This window comes from Perognathus longimembris, chromosome 24 (assembly GCF_023159225.1).
Source record: "Perognathus longimembris pacificus isolate PPM17 chromosome 24, ASM2315922v1, whole genome shotgun sequence".
In the NCBI taxonomy this organism is placed as follows: domain Eukaryota; kingdom Metazoa; phylum Chordata; class Mammalia; order Rodentia; family Heteromyidae; genus Perognathus; species Perognathus longimembris.
In genome coordinates, this window is record NC_063184.1 from 15,470,868 (window position 1) to 15,490,204 (window position 19,337).

The 19,337-nt window shown below is 36.9% G+C and overlaps 1 protein-coding gene across 4 annotated transcripts in view; it reads right to left on the bottom strand.

Moving 5' to 3' along the window:
* Positions 1 to 19,337, bottom strand: part of Npnt (nephronectin) — a 61,383-nt gene that overhangs the window by 23,448 nt on the left and 18,598 nt on the right. For 2 of the 4 annotated variants that reach the window (XM_048333788.1, XM_048333787.1), the window contains 6 exons: positions 13,636 to 13,728; positions 8,953 to 9,045; positions 4,236 to 4,355; positions 2,936 to 3,055; positions 726 to 860; positions 305 to 427 (listed from right to left, as the gene is read on the bottom strand). In XM_048333788.1, the coding sequence (XP_048189745.1) occupies positions 305 to 427; positions 726 to 860; positions 2,936 to 3,055; positions 4,236 to 4,355; positions 8,953 to 9,045; positions 13,636 to 13,728 (684 nt within the window). The remainder of the gene's footprint in view (positions 1 to 304; positions 428 to 725; positions 861 to 2,935; positions 3,056 to 4,235; positions 4,356 to 8,952; positions 9,046 to 13,635; positions 13,729 to 19,337) is intronic. The other 2 variants (XM_048333790.1, XM_048333789.1) reach the window with 1 other exon arrangement.

Below are 19,337 nucleotides of genomic sequence, written 5' to 3' on the forward strand. Positions count from 1 at the left end.
TTTGATAAGTAGTACATTTGCTTTTTGGGGGGGGGGGGCAGTCTTGGGGCTTGAACTCAGAGCCTGAGCACTGTCCCTGGCTTTTTCTTCCTCAAAGCTAGCACTCTACCTCTTGAGCCACAGCGCCACTTTTGGTTTTTTCTATATATGTGGTGCTGCGGAATCAAACCCAGGGCTTCATTTATATGAGGTAAGCACTCTATCACTAGGCCATATTCCCAGCCCAAGTAATATGTTCTTTATCTTCCTCAGCGATGGCATTTATGTAATTCTGCATTTCTTTCTGGGAAGAAGTGTTACTTACACACACAGTTCCATCCATCGCCTTCATAGCCATCTTTACATTTACACTGGTAGGATCCATGTATGTTGTAACATTGAGCAAAACTGCTGCACTGATGCTGACCAAGAGAGCATTCATCTACATCTGTATTCGGAGGTAGGAGAAGGAATGATTTCATTAAGAAATGAGTGATGACATGAAAAACACACATGATCAAAAACAATTTTTCCCAATGCAAGAATCCACATAAATCAAGCAGATAAACAGAAGATAAAGAACAGAAATACACTTGTATCTAGACCTACCTGGACATTGGTTGGTTAGTCTTAATTTTTTGCTCATGCCCTTCCCCCATCCCTGACACCCCAACTATCACTGAGGCTCAGAGTCATTCTGGCAATGGGAAAACAAACAACACAAAGCTATGATTGAGTTTCTCTACCGTGACATTGGTATTTGCCTCCGATGTACATGAGGTCGAAGCCTTTATGACACTTGCAGATGTAACTTCCAAAAGTGTTGACACACTGCCTAAATCTGGGGCAGGAGACTTTCCCTGTAGCACATTCATCAACATCTAGAAATGAAAGTTAATTGCATCTTATGAAGCACGAGGGCATGTTCAGACAGTGTTGGTTTAAGACAAATAACTGACAGCCACTTGTACCCGACACACAGTAGCTCATAAGCAAACACAAATTTCACATCTCCAAATTTCTGCATCCTCCTAATGCCAACTGCTATTTCTCAGACCTGGTATTAGAGCATACCACACTGTGTCTACACAGTTGAAGCAAAGGCTTCATCTAGAAACAGGAGTCGTCCTTGAAAACCTCTTTCCCTCAACTCACAAATCAAGTCCAGTTAACTCTACTTCTCAACAATTATCAGAACCCGTCAAACCACAGCCATAACCTTATTTCTCTTTATATATATATATTTTTTATTATCAAACTGAATTAGAGAGGTTACAGTTTCATACATTAGGCATTGGATATATTTCTTGTACTGCCATAACCCTATTTCTAAGCCACAATTCCCAGCATCACATTGTTGGAAGAATCTCCACACTGGTCTTTATGCTGCCAGTCTTACCCACTCCAAAGCATTTGTTACCGAACTATCAAAATAATTGCATTACAACATGAAGTCATTATTATGACTGACACCTTTCAACTGTTTCAACTCACTTTTTAAATTAAACTTATATTTATCCCTATGTCATTTTGGAAGACCTACAATAAATATTCCTCATCTCTGTCTCCTCTGGTTTGTGTCTCAAGATATCATCCACTTGTGCTCTTCAATTAAGTGACATTTCTTTTCACACCTCACACAGGCCATGTGTGACGGGGACATTTGTAACCCTAACACTCTAGGCTGAGTCAGAAGTTTCAAGAGTTCAAAGCCAGCCTGGGCTACTGAGAGTCTATCTTAAAAACAAAACAAAATGAATTTTAAAAAATCCGTACCCAGGCCAACTTTTTTCTTATTGCAGTGATCAGCAATATTTTCACCTCATGGTAGCCTCTCCACATGAGTAATGGCAGAAATCTCACTTTAGGGCTTTCCTTGACCACTCCTTTCTAAAACAGACCCTTTCTATGGGTTTATTTTCTTATTGCTTTATCATTTAGGACTGACTATAATTTATCCAATTTTTAATTCTTATCATTTAGGACTGACTATAATTTATCCAATTTTTAATTCTTTTGCCTAATCAATGCCTAGAATGTCAGTTTCATTAAGATCTGCTTTATCTATTATTGTATACCCAGTATTTAGTGAAGTGTCTGGAAGCTAGAAGCCGCTCAGTAAACTCTCTTGATTACAGAGTACCTCCATGTTGTATGGATCACATGCTACTTACTGTGCTATTCTCTGAAGACATGGCTTCATCCAATACTCAAAATGGTTCTGTACAAGGGCTGGGAATATGGCCTAGGAGTAAAGCGCTTGCCTCATATACATGAAGCCCTGGGTTCAATTCCTCTGCACCATGTATATAGAAAAAGCCAGAAGGGGCGCTGTGGCTCAAGTTGGCCGAGTGCTAGCCTTGAGCAAAAAGAAGCCAGGGACAGTGCTCAGGCTCTGAGTTCAAGCCCCAGGACTGGCAAAAAGAACAAAAAAGCCAAAAAACCCCCAAATGCTTCTGTACAGCATGATGCTAAATAAAGAGATGTAAACTCAAAGGTAAGAAATTCCCTTGTCTAACTAAAGTTACTTATCTACATATAGCAGAGCCAGGTTTGACACTGTAACAGACTTAGCCACAGTCTATGCTATCATCTTAATTTCCTGGGAAATAAATCCAAACCCTGCGGTGTAACATATAATTTGGCCCCATCTATCTCTTCTTCAGCCTGGCTCCTTCATTGTTCCTCCTTGCCTCTGACATTCTAGAAATGCTGGGCCTTCCTAACCATTGTGCTTTGTTGCATTTTGATGCCTTGGCACATGTGGTTCGCTCTCCCTGAAGTTTCCTCCTGTCCACCATTTCTGAGGAAACAAGGTTCCTCTGGACCATTCACAAAGGTCCTCTGCAGAGAGGTCTGGGCAGCTGGTGTAAGGAAGTGTCTTTTCCCCTTCAACTTTCCACTGTCTTCTTTTATCCTATAGAGACCGTCGACAGAAAGGCTTGATTCAGCTTACCCACACAGGTCCTGCCGTCAGGGGCCAGCTGCAGGCCAGGGGACGGGCACTGGCATCGGACTTGTCCTTTCACCACATCACAGCCATACTGACAGTTTGCCATGGAGCACGTTAGTGCACCTGGGAAGAGAGTGACAGGCTGACTCAGAGGGGCAGGGAACAATCTGTAACTTAAATAACTACGTGTCCCCCTTGTCCAGAACCAGTAACAATGAAAGAGGCCTCCATTGACCAACATTCTAAAAAGAGGGAAAATGGAAGGGGATCAGCAGGAGTGTGGTGGGGGGGAGACTATGACAAAGAAATTATACGCGTGCATCTATGTTTACGTATATGAAATATAATGAAATCCAATATTTGGTATGATTAATATATGGTATTAATTTTTTAACTGTTTAAAGATGGACAAAGGGCAAGACCCCTCATTTGCAAGAATGGTTAAGGGCATTTAGCACCACCATTGTGTGGAGAATGCCTTGAATGCTTTGAAGAATTAAAAAGACACACATAAGACTTTGAACTCACACAGATTATCTAGAAATTTTTGCAGTGCCCAAGGAAAATAGAGAATCGAGATGTTTTTCTAGATTACTCAGTCTAAGTGCTGTTCTTAACCAAAACATCCGAATAAGTACCTTAACCCCCCCCCCCCCATTAAATATCTCTGGAGGGCAGATGGCCCAGTGAGCTGCAATGTCAGGATTTTTGTGTCCCTGCCATACACTGCTAAACACGTTATTCCAAAATTTTCTTTGTTATGGATGTACAGTGGTAAGGACACTTTACCAATCTTTAAAATTTTTTTTTTACTTTGTAACAACCTCATTAACTGGTCATTTGATAAAATAAAAATTAAGTCACTAATTGTTGAATATCATAAAAACACAAGCTTAGTTCATCAATCAAATGAGGAGAGTTGTAGAATACTGTCCATCTTATGTTAGTAGGAAAAACTGTCTACTTTCTTATGAAAATACACTCGACAATAGTTCTACATAGAAGTAGAACACAGGGATAAACACATTGGCGAAACACTTAAGGGAATACCCTCCTTTTTGTGATCTCTATTCTAAACATATTTCCAAGTCAATTTAAAATTGGCACTCTTAGTAAAAGAATGTCACACATCTAACATGGGTACCTCTTCTTCTGAATTTCAGTTCCTTAGGCACACTTATGAACACATGCACACATCCTGTTTGGGTGGACCTGAGAGGCCACTTTCACAAAGGCATGCTACCAGAGCACATTAGAATTCAAGCCCAAAGCCCTTAGAAAACAGTTAAGATTCTTGACATACTTGAGCAGGAGCCATCCGGCATAAGCATATATCCGTTGAGACAATAGCACTTGTAGCTGCCGAAGGTGTTCATGCACCTGTGCTTACACGGCCGGGGCTTCAGGCCACATTCGTTCAGATCTGAAAAGAATGTGGGTTGATGCAGAAAAAAAAAAATCACAACTCCTCAGCACTAATATTTCAAATGTTTCCTGATATGGAGACATAAAGGAGAAAAGTGGTTTGAGTACTTTTCTGGAACCATTATTTATGTGAGAGAAAGCTTATTCGTGCTCTTGTGACTGTTCTCTACATGGTCAGTGACCACATGTCACGGTTACCTTTGTGATTTTCTATTCATAAAGGACCGCTAGGACAGGTCCCCTGATGGATAATGAATCTGCCTCTTCATCCTTAATCATCTCTCTAACTGCAAATATCCTAAGACAACTGTGTTTTACTGATAGATCTAGTGTGTGTGTGTGTGTGTGTGTGTGTGTGTGTGTGTGTGTGTGTGTGTGTGTGTGTGTGTGTGTGCGCGCACATCAGTGCTGGGTCTGGGGCTTGACAAGCCCTAGGCACAGTCCCTGAGCTTCTTTTGCTCAAAGCTAGTGCTCTACCACTTGAGTCACACCTCCACACTTCCTGCTTTTTGGTGGTTAATTGAAAAGTATCACTGACTTTTTTTGCCTACAATGGCTTTGAACTGTGATCCTCAGATCCCAGCCTCCTGAACAGCTAGGATTACAGGGTGAGCTACTGGTGCCTGGCAAGATCTGTTTTTGATAATCATCTTACTTTCAGGTCTTCTGTCTGTTTAAAGGAAATATTATGTGAGTACATTTTACATCACAATATAGCTATCTTAAACAGTAGACGGCTTGATAATCTCAAAGGATGGCTATGTTTTTCAGAGGATAAACTATATAAATTACAGTAATCACTATTGTGGGATTTTTGTTGTACAATTTTGGAGATTCTATACTGATCTCAGATTAAAAATGAAAATTCAGCATATTGCTTTAATATGCATTCAAGATACAAAATAAATTAGGAAAAGAAACCTCCAATTTATTTTCACTTGTTTGGCAGTTGAAGTGGGAATGTAGAAACACTAATGTTCAAAACATAATGCACTCTCATTATATAGTTTATTTTTATTGGCCTAAATATCAATATTAAATAGATTATTGGATTCCACATCATAAAAGCTTCTAACTCAAGTTGAACACTGCCTCAAGTGAACATAAAATTCAGAATGACATATAAACATTGAAATAATAATGCCCAAAATATAGACTTCATTAAAAAGAAATGTGACCACGTTTATTTTGTCTAGAAATACCAGCATAAGTACCTGATTAGCATAATTTAATTATCAATTAATCCATGTCAATGAATAAGAAATGGAGCTAATATATCTAGTTAAAAAGTTGTCTTCAAATATAATCAAATTTAAACCTAACTTGTTCAGGTTTAATATCTGCATATTTTACTTCAGGAAATCATTTAGTCTCAATATGTTTTAAAACCACTAAATAAGGAATGTCTCTAAGAATATTTTCACACCATATTCACTTTCTACCTAGTTTTTTTTTTTCTACCCTTAAGACAAATATAACCCAATCCCCAGCTGGAAGAATTCTGGAATGGTTAAAGCAAATATTTTTATTGTTCCTTATGTTTTCTTCAAGTCTCTATTGTCCCTTACTTAGTCAAGGCTTTTCAAAACAAAATTATTTTAAATATTTCAAAGTACTTTCCTTATAGAAGGTGCGTTGCAGATTGCAGAGCCAAAAATGGTTTTCTTCCTTTGTTAAGTCAAGTAAATAATCTAGGAGGAATGGCTGAGTGGAAATTTTCCCTCATTCTCAAATTGCTCTCCCTGTATGCACTACTTATTAAAAGTGTGAGTCAGAGAAATCTATCTCATCTTCTCAGAAGAGTTCATTATCATCACTAACATTGCCCTGCAGTCATACCTGGCTTTGATAAATCCCTGATTGATACTATTGTAAGTAATACTTAAATCTGAATATAAGAGAAAAGCTTTGTGCTTTAAAATTTTCTTTGCAACAAAAAAAAATGTATCAATAGAGTAGAATCAAACAAAAAAAGATTAGATTGTAAACCTTTAAAGCATACTAGTGGATTTTTTTGAAGTCTGAATTTAAAAATCCCTAAGCTTATTCTAGAAGGTTCTAGAAATTTCTGGAGGCTTCTGCTGGGAACTGGTTAGATGTTTATGACTTAATGCAGCTTAGGAACAAGGAGTATTGACACTGGTGGAAATCTCTTTAGACACTGTATCCTGTGGACTAAAGCTGACATCCACTTGAGGCAGCTTATTTGCCATCTGGCTCCAACATTAGCCAAAACCAGGGGCCCTTTGGGATTGCTATGGGAATCCAGACTGGGACTGCCAGTGGTTTTAGAGACTGGCTTTAATGCAAATCTATCCTGCCCCTCCCACAGGAAAAGCACTTTGGGGTTAGGAGTCTTGAAACTGAGATTAAAAAACAACCGTCATAATTGGGAAAAAAAAAGATCTAGGACTTGCTTTATGAAATGATATGGAAAATGAGTGCATGTAGAGATTTGTTGGCTATTTTACCTGTTATTAAATAGGCACCTAAATATCCAAACATATGGAAAGCAATTTGAGAACGTGGTGGGTGGACTATATGACACTCCCTGACAGATGCATGGTATTGATAGCCCCGTGATGCCACCATGCCTCCATCTATGTCACAGAGGTGCTTCCTACAAACCACACGAGGACTTTTACCAAGACTACTGTAGCCGTGACAAAATAGGACCCGCAGTGATCCGTTTTCTCAAATAGGGCACTCCAAAACATTATGCACATTTGATATCCTGGTAAGGAACCTCACTGCCTGCAATTTCTATAATTATGTTACCTATTTTCCTGACCTAAAGGCTTATAAAATTGAATTAGGGTGTTCTGCTTTTGGTAAATGCTATGCTTGTTACTACAATTTATTGTACTATAAACCTAGCAACAATGTGCTGTGAGCACACTAAGTCAGAAATTGAAAAATGTCATTTCCAAATTACAGTAAATGATTTTATAAGAAGTAAATAAAGACTATTAAAATTTTCCTCAATACACACTGTCTCAAGTAAATCTTAAAAGTGGATCAGAGGCCTTATAGGAAATAAAAGTTTAGTATTTTTTCAATTTTCAATTTACTTTAATCTTGCTCCTTCTGGGAGTTCGTAATAAAGCATAAATCATCAGGGAAAAAATCTATGATCCATCTAATAAATTCTATCCATCTAATAAATTCTATCTGACATCAAAGGACAGAAATTTCCAAGTAAACCACTTACTTTCAAATAGTTTAAGTACTGGATATAAATATTCAAAGTATTTTGAATTCTCACTATTTGAATATGCACATACAAATGCATATATCCATATACATGTATATACACATATGTGTATACATATGTATTCTTAAGAAGCCTTACCATCAGGAGTATAAGCATATTGGTAGATTCAGGAGCTTGGTTGAGGCAGGCATGGTGGGGCAAGAGGAAGATAGCAAGAAGGGAGTTGTTCTACAACAGAAATGCAAGCTGCATAGCATTATTACTCTTGAGAGAAAAAAGGATCAGAAATTTTATTAGCATGCCAACACTGAAAAGTAGCTTGAAAAAAAATGGGAGAAGATCTGCTGTATAAGATATAACCCAATGGATTTTTAAGGACAGTCTTTTATTAAGTTTAATACACTTGGCCTTTTCTTTCTCTTTGATGCATATGCTTGTCAATACTTCAGAAAATGATTTAAACTTTATCTGACTCAACAATGGACAAACAGATGGCAATATGTCAACTTCCATAGCTTGCATAACTTATAAAATACTGAAATTAATGCCACTGTTCTGATTCTTTGAGCCAAACATGTATAACTATATCAAGTTTCTTATGAGTAGAGAAAATAATTATTAATAAAATTCTATTTTATTTCAAGTATGACATAAGCTAAGTAAGTTATAAATTCCTAAATCTATGAGTGGGTATGAAAGTAAAAATCTCTTAAAAGAACTGTAAGATCATTCCACTGTCTTACTTTTGTACAACATTTTCCTGAACAATGAAAACATTAATACTTTTGTGATCCTACTATGAGACTAATGCTCCAAGCCAATGGGGCAGGAATTATTGTCCTATGATACCATGGGGTTTGCTAAGATTCAAATACTTTAAATGACTTGCTCAACCATCAAATAACTAATTTCAAACTAGAAGTTAAGGTTTATTACAAAATGCATACTGAAAGAAGCTAAAGTGTGGTTAATTTCTATCTAGATAAAACCATAAATTTATGCATCTCAGACAGAAGAAGGAAAAGAGGACTAAATTATGCCTAACATCTACCTAGCAAAAGGAATCAAATCCTCAATCTCAATTGCTTTGGAATTCCTGATTTCCTCTACATATCTTGCCTCCTGATATTTGAATAACGTTTCAAAACTCAGAGAAGAAAAGTGATATTTGACACAGTAAAAGAAGCGAAAAGGCTCCATGCTTTTCAGGGCACAGAGAATCAGCACTAGGTAACCACTTGTGCTATTTGCCTCACATGCTCAGGCTGAAGGCCAGCAACGCTTTGGCTAGTCTTCAGAACATTTGCAGGAAGTAATGGAACTGCAGGAAGCCGTGCAGGTGCAGGTGGGAGGAGCGACCACCTAGACAATGCACGCTCACCCCTTGAAGGTAAACTTGTGGCTTGATGATCCAAGGGTTGGAAAACAGGCTGATCTCTGCCTTGGTCAAAAGAAGTTGGGTAGAAGGGTTCGTCTTCACACCAGGAAGAAGGTAATAAGAGTCAACTTTGAACTGATGTCATTTTTAGCCCTAAAAATCTTCACAAGTATATATTCAACAATTACATAAAGCTGATAGATTTTAAAAGAACTCTTTAGACACATTACAAATAGTTTCTGAATTTCCTTATGATAAATTTCCTAAAAATTTACACAGTCATCTTGCTGCTCCATTACATGAACATTATACATTAATAGTTCATCATTCTCATATGATTTCAAAAAACAACAGAGATGGTCACTTTTATAGCATGACTTTAGTCAGCAACATAAAGGAAAACAAAAGAATACAAATACTGACTACAATCAACTTGCTATGTTCAAGAAAATTAAAGTCTTAAATGAGCAACTTAATATTTTTCCTATATTGTTACAACATATAACAGTGCAAAATTTCCACAAGTTTCTGATTTTTATTTAAGTTGTAGCATGATAGATCACCTATGTCTTCATTAAACAGAAGGTATGCCACATTTAGGTGATATTTAATGAGAACAAAATTAAGTCAGAAGCTTTACACAAAATGTGTTCACTATTGCCATTATTGTTTACCAAGCTATTATAAGATGGATCAGACTCAATGTAGAGATCAAAGAGACAGTCATGTTCTCTTTTATTAACCAGCTACATACCCAAATCAAATAAATATTGGTTTCTGTGGTGGAATCATTTATCTTCAGAAAGTTAAAGGTACATGAAACTACTGTCAGAGTTAAAAACAACTTAAAGTTGTGCCAATAAAGCAGTCAAATTTTGGATGTGATGAGTACATCAAAATGTAATGTCTGATTCTATGCTACAAGATACTGATTGTCCTCTTAGAATGAGTAGCTAAGAAAGCATAAGAACAACTATGACAAGAAATGTACTCACTGCCTTACGTATGTAGATGTAACCACTCTGTACATTACCTTGACAATAAAATTAAATTTAAAAAAAAGAAACATGAAATGTAAGAAGCATATGTAACAAACTATGTGAAAATGTTAGTGACTGATATTTATAAATTGTTTCTTTAGAAATCATTGTAAAACATGTGGCAAATTCAAAAGATTGGTTTATTTCTAAAAATACACAATGATATATTTACATGCTACAAACAATTCCCCAGTGGAAAAGTTACAAAAACATTATTACCTATAATAGTATCCTTCTCTTTTTCTTTTTGGATGGGGAAGACATTTATATGTGTAGAGATGGTAAATAAAATTATCAGACAATGTAAAGCAGGAAACAAATGATTACCAACCATCCTGTCAGAGAGATTTTCATCTACTTTTCATCTACCTTCATCTACTTTGAAAGGTATCCTGTGCCTGACAGATACAGTCCAAAGCTATGACTTTATATCTGATCTTGACACAACAAATCCACAACTGACTCAGGGAAGAGAAAATCCAGAGGAGCAGCCTCAGCCTGTGGCTAGGGTATTGAATCAAGCCAGCCCCAAGTGCAGCCTGCCCCTCTATTCTGGTGGTGCCCAGGCAGCATTCAAAGTACTGGATAAGTACTTGTCATTTATTCAAGTGGTTTAACTCTGCCAAGTACGTTTCTCCAGAGTTAGCAGTTAAAAGTAATTAGCAGCAAGATTCTTAGCAAATACTTGCCTTCTACCCAAACCTATTTTTAATCAAAAGCTAATTTCCCCTTCTAGGAAATCCTTTCAAATTCACAGCTCCTTGACATTTCTATCCTGCAGAAAACATATTCGGTATGATTGCCCATATCTCCGAGGCACGTTTTCTACTTTATTAAAAACATAAGGGCCTAGAGAAAACAACAACAGTCTGCTTTCATTTGTTATATAGCAGCCATGGACAATTTGCTGTAATTACATTCGTGGCGGTCTCTAGGTAATGTCACACTCAAGTCATTCACCAGAGCCTCTCGCAGCCTGGCAGGGTTCTCCCTAGTCTATGAATTCAGAGACTGCCAAAGTTCTGACACCAGAAAGTTCCATGGAACCCTCTCAAGTTCCAATGGTATTTAGCACCAACCATCATGATACAAATCATTCATTTCACAAACACTGAATATTTCATGTGAAGGTTACACATGAATAGGTTTCAGAAATCCAGGAATGGATGCATGGGCTTTCCTATCAGAAACATGGCACAATTGCTCATTTTGTATGGACAGCAAAGTAATGGATGATTCAAATACATGAGTCCACTCTAACTTGGGGTTGTTACATTTTCAGTGTTATTAATATTGGTGCAGATTTTAAATTTCATTTGGTTACTAATAAAAAAAAAACCCTCTTCTCCTTAAGGAACAGGGGTTTGGGAGGCAAGGTTTTCACTTGGAATATTCTATTTTCTTTCCTAATAGAAAAATAGGAATGTGCTACAGGAAGAAGAGCAGGGTAAACTGGTTTCCTGAAAAGAAGATATGCTGAGTGATGAAGCTTTGTTCCAGAAGTAATTTTACTGTTTTTGAAAAAAAATCTAGCTTCTATAAATAAATTTAAGTAAGTTTTTCTGTAACCTCAAAAGTGACTTCTTTTAATAGCCTTTTTAATGTAAGTTCCTGGTATTAATACATCAAGGTTTTATAATGTCAACATATTAATGAAACCTCTGAGGGTTTTTATGTACCACTTTGAAAAATATACTTGGTTGGGGAAAAAAAGATCAAATGGATTTTTTAGAAGATTAAACTGAGATGATAAGACACTACTTATTCCAGAGATTACTATGTACATTGATTAATTCCAAGTTTAAAAAGAGCATAGGAAAAAATTGGCTGGGCACCAATGGCTCATGTCTGTAATGCCAGTTACACAGGAGGCTGAGATCTGAGGATCATGGTTTGCAGCCAGCACACACAGAAAAAAAGTCCATGAGACTCTTTATCTCCAATAAACTACTCATAAAAAGCCTCAAGTAGCACTGTGGCTCAGAATGCTATCCTTGAGCACAAAAAGGCTAAGGGACAACGCTTAGGTCCTGAGTTCAGGATCAACAACAAATAAATAAATAATTGATTATGATGATATGATGATAGAACAAAACTGAGAAACTCTGTTATAAAAAAGTAACAGATAATAAAGACTAGATCGGTAGCTCAATAGTAAAGCATTTGCCTAATAGGCACAAGGCCTTGACTTCAATCACCAGCACCAAAACCAAGCCAAACACAAAAATAGCAGATAAGAATATCACATTAGAGTAGCACAGATTTCATCTGGTGACTATTTATACTTAAAATACCAATGGGGAGGCTAGAGAAGATGGTAAATTAGAATGAATATTATCCGTGTAGATTATTTGTATGAATAAAAACAGAACAATAAAACTTCTTGAAATTATTTTAAGAAGGAGGTTAGGGAAGAATGGAGAGTGATAAAAGGGTGAAATATGTTGTAAACATAGGGCAATGTAACCATGATATTCCTCTCGGTATAACTAATGTAAGCTAATAAAAAAATGAGGAACAGGGTAGGGAAAGTAACAGAAAGGGTGAAGTTGACTGGAATACATTGTTTATGTGAGTAGAAATGTTACAATGAAACTCGTGTGTGTGTGTGTGTGTGTGTGTGTGTGTGTGTGTGTGAGAGAGAGACAATCTCACATCATCCATATCATCTGACATTTAAAAGAGACAGGAAATATTACTTTAATTTTTATAAAAAAAATTGGTTACCTGACTTATGAAACTGTAACCCCCTGTATCTTCACCTTTATAATAACAATACACAACATTTTTAAAGTTTGGTAAAATCTAAGCTAACTTTTCTTTATTTCTAGCTTTTTTACACCTAACAGTTGAAATACATGGGTAACATTATTTTGACTTGTTAGGAAGGGTGAGGGGTCACCTCTTGAGTTGTATTTTCTATATCACTAACTATTATGACAGAAAGGCTATTTCATAAACAATAAATCTAAGTTGACATATCAGATTTTATACCAACTATTTCTGTGAAACTGAGCATGATACTTACTAACCAAAAGCTTTGGTCTCTTCAACTGAAAATGGCAAAATAATTTTTAAATTATTTATGCCTTATTTATAATAAGGCCAAGTGCCTAGTCTTTTAAAGATAGATAATACATATAAAATTCTTGTGACACTGTATCAGATGTAGTTGCTAATATAAGCAACTGATGTTGATTCTTCAATGTTTTTTTAAGTTAATCTCAAAGGAGTATTACTAACTATTCATTGAAAAATACTCAAGCACACTGTCAATGGGCATCCTATTGGAAGCAACCCCCAAATTTAAAGTCAAATACCCTGGGTTCTGTATTAAATGGGAGCACAAACTGAGGTCTGAAGTTGCTGAAGAGGACCCAACTCCTTCATGGAAGAACAAGCCCGATGAATGGTAAGAACCTTACCATTGCAGATTCAACGAGGCTCCTCTTCAAAACACCTTTTAATTAGTGTCAGAGAACAAAGGGGGATACAAACATTCCACTGTCCTTTGGCATTTTACAAAATTATCAACAGAAAAATGGCAGGTCGCATATCTGAGGAAAATAGCTAGACTGGAATGAGAAAGTAAAACTTAAAAATGTCGAGAATCAAGGATTGAGATAATTTGCATTTATCTTCCTACCTTGGTTGCAGGTTTTTCCAGCATAGCCAGGATGACACTTGCACTTGTTGGGCCCAATACATTCTCCATGTTTACACTGAGGTTGACATACAGCTGTGAGAAAAGAATATCATGCATTATATTTAGGGTGGTAGCATGAGACCCATAAAGCATTAATGCCATCATCTAAGTGGTGATTAAGGGGAAAAAAGGAAGAACTTACAATCAAGTGGCAGAAAGATATAAAGTCCCTGTTTCTTACTGACCCTGCACATAGTACACATAAACATAGCATGTATGTATTTATGCATATGTTTGGTATAGGTATCACTTGGGAGATAGAAAATGGATAAAACCTGATTTATAAAAGGCAAAGACATGCATAATCATAATGGATATTGGTCAAAGTTATAACTTTACAATAACTTGCTCACAGAATCTCAAACTCATTCTCTCAAATATACTTCTGAAAGGTAGTTCCTCACCCAAAGATACTGAGAAAGCATGAAATTAAGATAGTTGTCTGGGCTGGGGGTGTGGCTCAGTGGTAGAGTACTTGCCCAGGATGCAGAGAGGTCCTGGGTTGGGTCATCAGCAACACATTCACACTTTAAAAGTTTTAAATGTATATGTATAGATACATAGATGCATTCAATTAATAAAAGATATCGTTTGAAATAATATTCTAAGTATGAACTGATTCAAAGTAAAGCAAGTTCAAATGACAACTTTTAGTACTCCAAGGATATTTCCATCATGTTTGTCTTTATCCTTAAATGCATGAATGCTCTTCAGTTTATAATGGCTTTCTGTGGCTTGCCATATAGCACACACAACATTCTTTCTCAGTTCAACATGTACTGTGTCTTCTACACTCTGCTCCACTTCCCTCAAAATATCAAACTGCTGCAAGTCGCCTTATTCTTTTAATTTTATGTTAGTCATTCTCTACTAGAGGTACTCCTGTGTTTTGAAGACATTTGGGAACTTGGAGCCATTTTTGGTTGTCACAAAGGGGAGGGATGCCAATGGCATTTAGTGAGTAGAGAGTACAGATGATGCTCACTGTAGTGTGGTGCTCAGCCCTCTCCAAAACAAATGATCCAAGCCTCACTATCATGGCAGCAACACTGGGAAATCTGACTTGGTCCTGCACTACATATATATGTTCATTACATTATGACAGATACCACAATAAACAAAAAAATTATATATTGTGGCTCTGGGTTTCAGATAACCTGCACTCTAGAAAAAACATGTATTTAAGGCAATATTATTAGCAAAATGGGTAGAATATATGAAATTTATGATAAGTGAATCCATCTGGAATTGTGCACAAGTCTCATAGAAGACTCCTGTGTTAGACCGTGAAGCATGCCGACACAAAAAGGAGGAGAAATTACTTAGCATAGTTGATCATAGTTAGGTAAGTTGGAGTCACTCAAGAGACATGTGTGGGTAAAAAAGCGGATAAATGCTGATGGGGGAGCGAGAGGTACTCATTGGTAAGTGGTATCAGAAGATCCTGCTCCAGAAGTTTCAAATGTTAAATATATACTTTCTTTGCAGGAATTGTGAAGTGTTGGTAAGTTTATCATCATCAGGAGAATTAGTGGATCAAAAGCGCCGGGAATATCAGCAGAATCATACACAGAGTGGATGGGAAACATCTAGAGGCAGTTAGAAGACAAATGAAATCATTCAGATCAGACATGGGGAAGGCATGATTTGTGTTGATGACAGAGATGAGCTTCAACAACCAGAGTGAAAAGCTGATAGACCTTCGAAGACCCAGAGAGAAAGAGTTAACAATTGCCAAATGTTTAGAAGCTTTAGAACACCTGCTCCGTCTTGTCAGCCATGCATTTTTCCATCCTGGGAGGTGCTCCCAATTTCCTCTATCTTTCCTTTCCTTTGCAAGTCCTGCTAGTTCAATATATGTGTTATATTGTTTTCTACATCCCTTCACTCAACACTCACTAAACCCTCCTTATATTACAAAATTATTTGCTAATTTTACTTCCTGCCTGTTTGTTACAACTTATCCTGAGTCCTTACAAATGCTAAGACATAGAAGCTCCAGAGGTATTTGACTTAAAAGCTTACAAGAGGATAAACAGAGAATATATGATAGAGAGATATAGTTGTAAAATCCTTAAGACCAGATATTGGACATGGCATTGAAAGGAAAGGAATTTTGTTCAGTTTCCTGAAAATAAATCAACTATCTCAGAAGGCTTCAAATATCACCTACAGTGGATCACAAAGATGGTTTATACTATGGACAGATGTTTAAAATAAGTTATGGAAACAGCTACTCTCTATGTAACAGTCTAATTGTAAAAAGGGTAGTATGTAAATCTCAATATTTATATATATGAATACAACTTGAATAATTAAATATCGTTGAGATACTCAGAATGCCATATTTTAAGAAATGAAGTAGCTATGTTAAAATTCAGTAACTGTAAGTTAAGGTATTATAGCCCTTCAGAATAACTGGGATCTAGAAATGTTTCTACAAACATGAAAAAGTAGCTTAGAAAATATCACATAAAAGCATGAAGAAGTGCATTGAGAACACTGTGTCCGACATAGAAGAACGACCTCCCCAAGCTTTCTTGCCCTGTGACCCCCGGAGCTCTATTACCATCTATTTATCAGGTGTTCTCTGGTAACTAAAGAGGATTTTTTGTTGTTGTTCTCCCTCCCTTTTTTATTATTTGTTCTCAGCAGAGGGCACAGCAAACGCACACATTCCAAGAGGTCAAGACTGTTAATGTGTCTTCAGTATTTTAAAGCAAACTGCTAATTGCAGACTCTTGGCTGAAGTAACCAATAATTATAGATTGGCCAATGGCTACTAAAAGTGATAGGCTATTCACAAATCTTAACTAATTAGTTTCTTCCCAGAAATGGGAAACTTTGTAAAATTTTGCACAAAGGGCCTTCTCTTATTATCATGTTGTCTTTATGTCTGGGATAAAATTCGACAAATATGTGTGGAATACTTATTAAGTGCAATGTATTACACTAGACAAATGTGGAGGGATGAAAGTCACAAAAGTTATGAAAAATTAAGTGTGTAGCTAATTTTGTTTAAAGCATGACAAGGGTTAGGAGAGATAAAAGAACAAAGAAGAGTGGGTAATTACAGCTACAGATGCTGAGAAGCCTCAGCTGAGAATTGTGGGCTGAGCAGATGTTAGAGGTAAGAGGCAGCTGGGAAAGAGCAACAGCCTTCCAGAATATGGGCAAAATGGGAGGGGAAGATGCAAAGGGGCATCTCAGGGAGTGCCAAGTGTCTGCAGGCTGAGCTATAAAGTGCTTCCAACAGCACATGTATCAAAAGGAGACTCAGATAGATCAGAAAAGCCTAGCTGAATTCTTTGGATCCTTACCAATATCTATCTTTCCCATTTTTTTCCTGCTTTAATGCACTTTTGTATTTTTATATTTTTTGATTTAGTGCAGAATTAGTTAGCAATGGGAAATGATATTTACTATCCTCCTTGGTAGCTACAGGTGGCCAAATGAATACATTCTGGCTAATTTATATATAAGCAAAAGTAATCGGGGGGGGGGGTGTCTTTGGGATAGTACGTAGAGGGGGCCTGACAAATATGCCCGCCTCCATATTTCTATGTGGAATGCAAATGGCATGGCTGAACTACAGTGGTATTTCATGATGATAAGATGATCCTGAGAGTGGAAAGAAGAGCAAGAGGCATAATATTATTCTGAATTATTTGTGCCACTGTTACATCCAGCCAAGTATCTTTGAGCACTCGGCTGTGGAATCTGGACTTAATCTATTTATTAGCAAGCCACTAAAGTGTGTGTAGGTGGGTTGCTTGCACTTATGGATATAAGTATAAATATATACTTGTATATATCATAGTTTCATATACATATATGTACATATAGTTATAGTTATAAAAAGGTCCAAGTAGAGAAGTAGAGTTCATCGCATTTATATCTACAATACCATACCCTCATGGGAACATAAACTTCATTTCTACATCTAAGTAACTAGATTAGAAAATGTGCATACCTATTTTAAACCATAGAAAAAGGACTCCTAACTTTTGTGTAAACTGGCCTTTCTTATAATAAAGTCATTTGACTGTAATGTGGCTCTTAGGAGCCAGCAAAACCAACTCTTGTAAGCATTTCTCTGTGAACAGTAGATCAATCACCTGCCCCTAAACAGAAAAAAAAAATTAAAGATGATCTATTTTCATTCAGTAGTACACTTCTAAAAACATCAACTGTAGATGATTCACTTAGTTTGGAAGAAACAATGTGCCTGTTGATGCCATACAGTTATCAGCGGAGGCAGAGTTGTTTCTCTGCTTCATCAGAGAAATAAGAGATTTGGCCCACTATTGCTAGCTCAGTAAAGGCCACATAAAGATCACAGATATGACTATTTTGTTTTGCTTTCCAAAACCAGTTTCCAGAACTAAGCCAAATAGATGATCAAATTCAAAACTTTCTAACATTCCTATAGCATAAGCTCCATGATGCCCTTAAAGTAACCCCTACGGCATTGTTTTAACTAGAAAAAGAAACAAGTCTCAACTGGCAAACCAAACATAGCTCTTCATGTCACATGTCCAAGCCTCTTCTCTTTGACTACACTCTAAAATTTCACTAAAAAAAAAAATAAAATCCCATCCTAACAGATGTTGCTAGGGTCTTGAGAAGTGCACCATTTTTTTTCTACCTGAGATATAAGTACTAAGTTATCAAATTATGTAGGGAAAAATTAAACTCCAACACACATGCTACAGTGTTTTATAAGTAAGCTAATCACACTAGAATGCAAGTACTTAAGTTTGAAAAATAAGAACACAATGAGAAGCCTAGAAGCCTAAGGAGACAGGGAATCAAGAAGGTGACAAGGGAAAATCCAGCCTAACCTCAGGTACTGTTCATAACTTGAGTAGGCATTCTTCACATGGATAAGAAACTCTTCAAAATCCTAAGAATCATTTGTTAATTGTCCAATCTACATAATGTGTTTATTCAGGCATGGTACTGCTAAAAGTAGTAACAAAGAACCTTGTCTTGCCAGGTGCTGGTATAGCATGACTGTAACCCTACAAGGCTATAAATGTCAGGAGGCTGAGATCAGAGGATTATGGATAAGAGCCAGCACAGGCAGGAACATCCAAGAGACTCTTATCTCCAAGTAAGAAGCAAAATGCTGAAAGTAGAGGTGTGGCTCCAATTGTAGAGTGTGAGCCCAGAGTGAGAAAGCCAAGCAAAAGTGTAAGGCCCCAGTTTGTGGGGGGAAAAAACAGTAAAAAGAACTTTGTCTCCTAGGTTATCTTGCCTAGAAATAAAGTGACAGAGAAGCATGCAAAGGTAGGGCAGAAGAATAAACAGACAGACAGACAGACAGACACAGAACAGGGGGATTTCAGATCTTAGTACATCTAACTAGTGCCACAGAGTTCAGATTGGGATAGATTCACTTGAGTAGAAAAGAAACATAATGAGAATATCTTTTTTTGAAGAGCACAAGTGGCTAAGAGCCGTATGAATAGCTCACTGCTCTATTAATAGGACAGGGAATGGAGCAGCGTTTTATTGGCATCCAATGGAAAGGGCCTTAGGACACCACATCTCACATGCAGAACAAGATCGCAGAAATTCTACTGTCCAAGAACTCCACAACAGAGCAATTCAGCTTTCCCCAAACTCCAGTGCCAAAT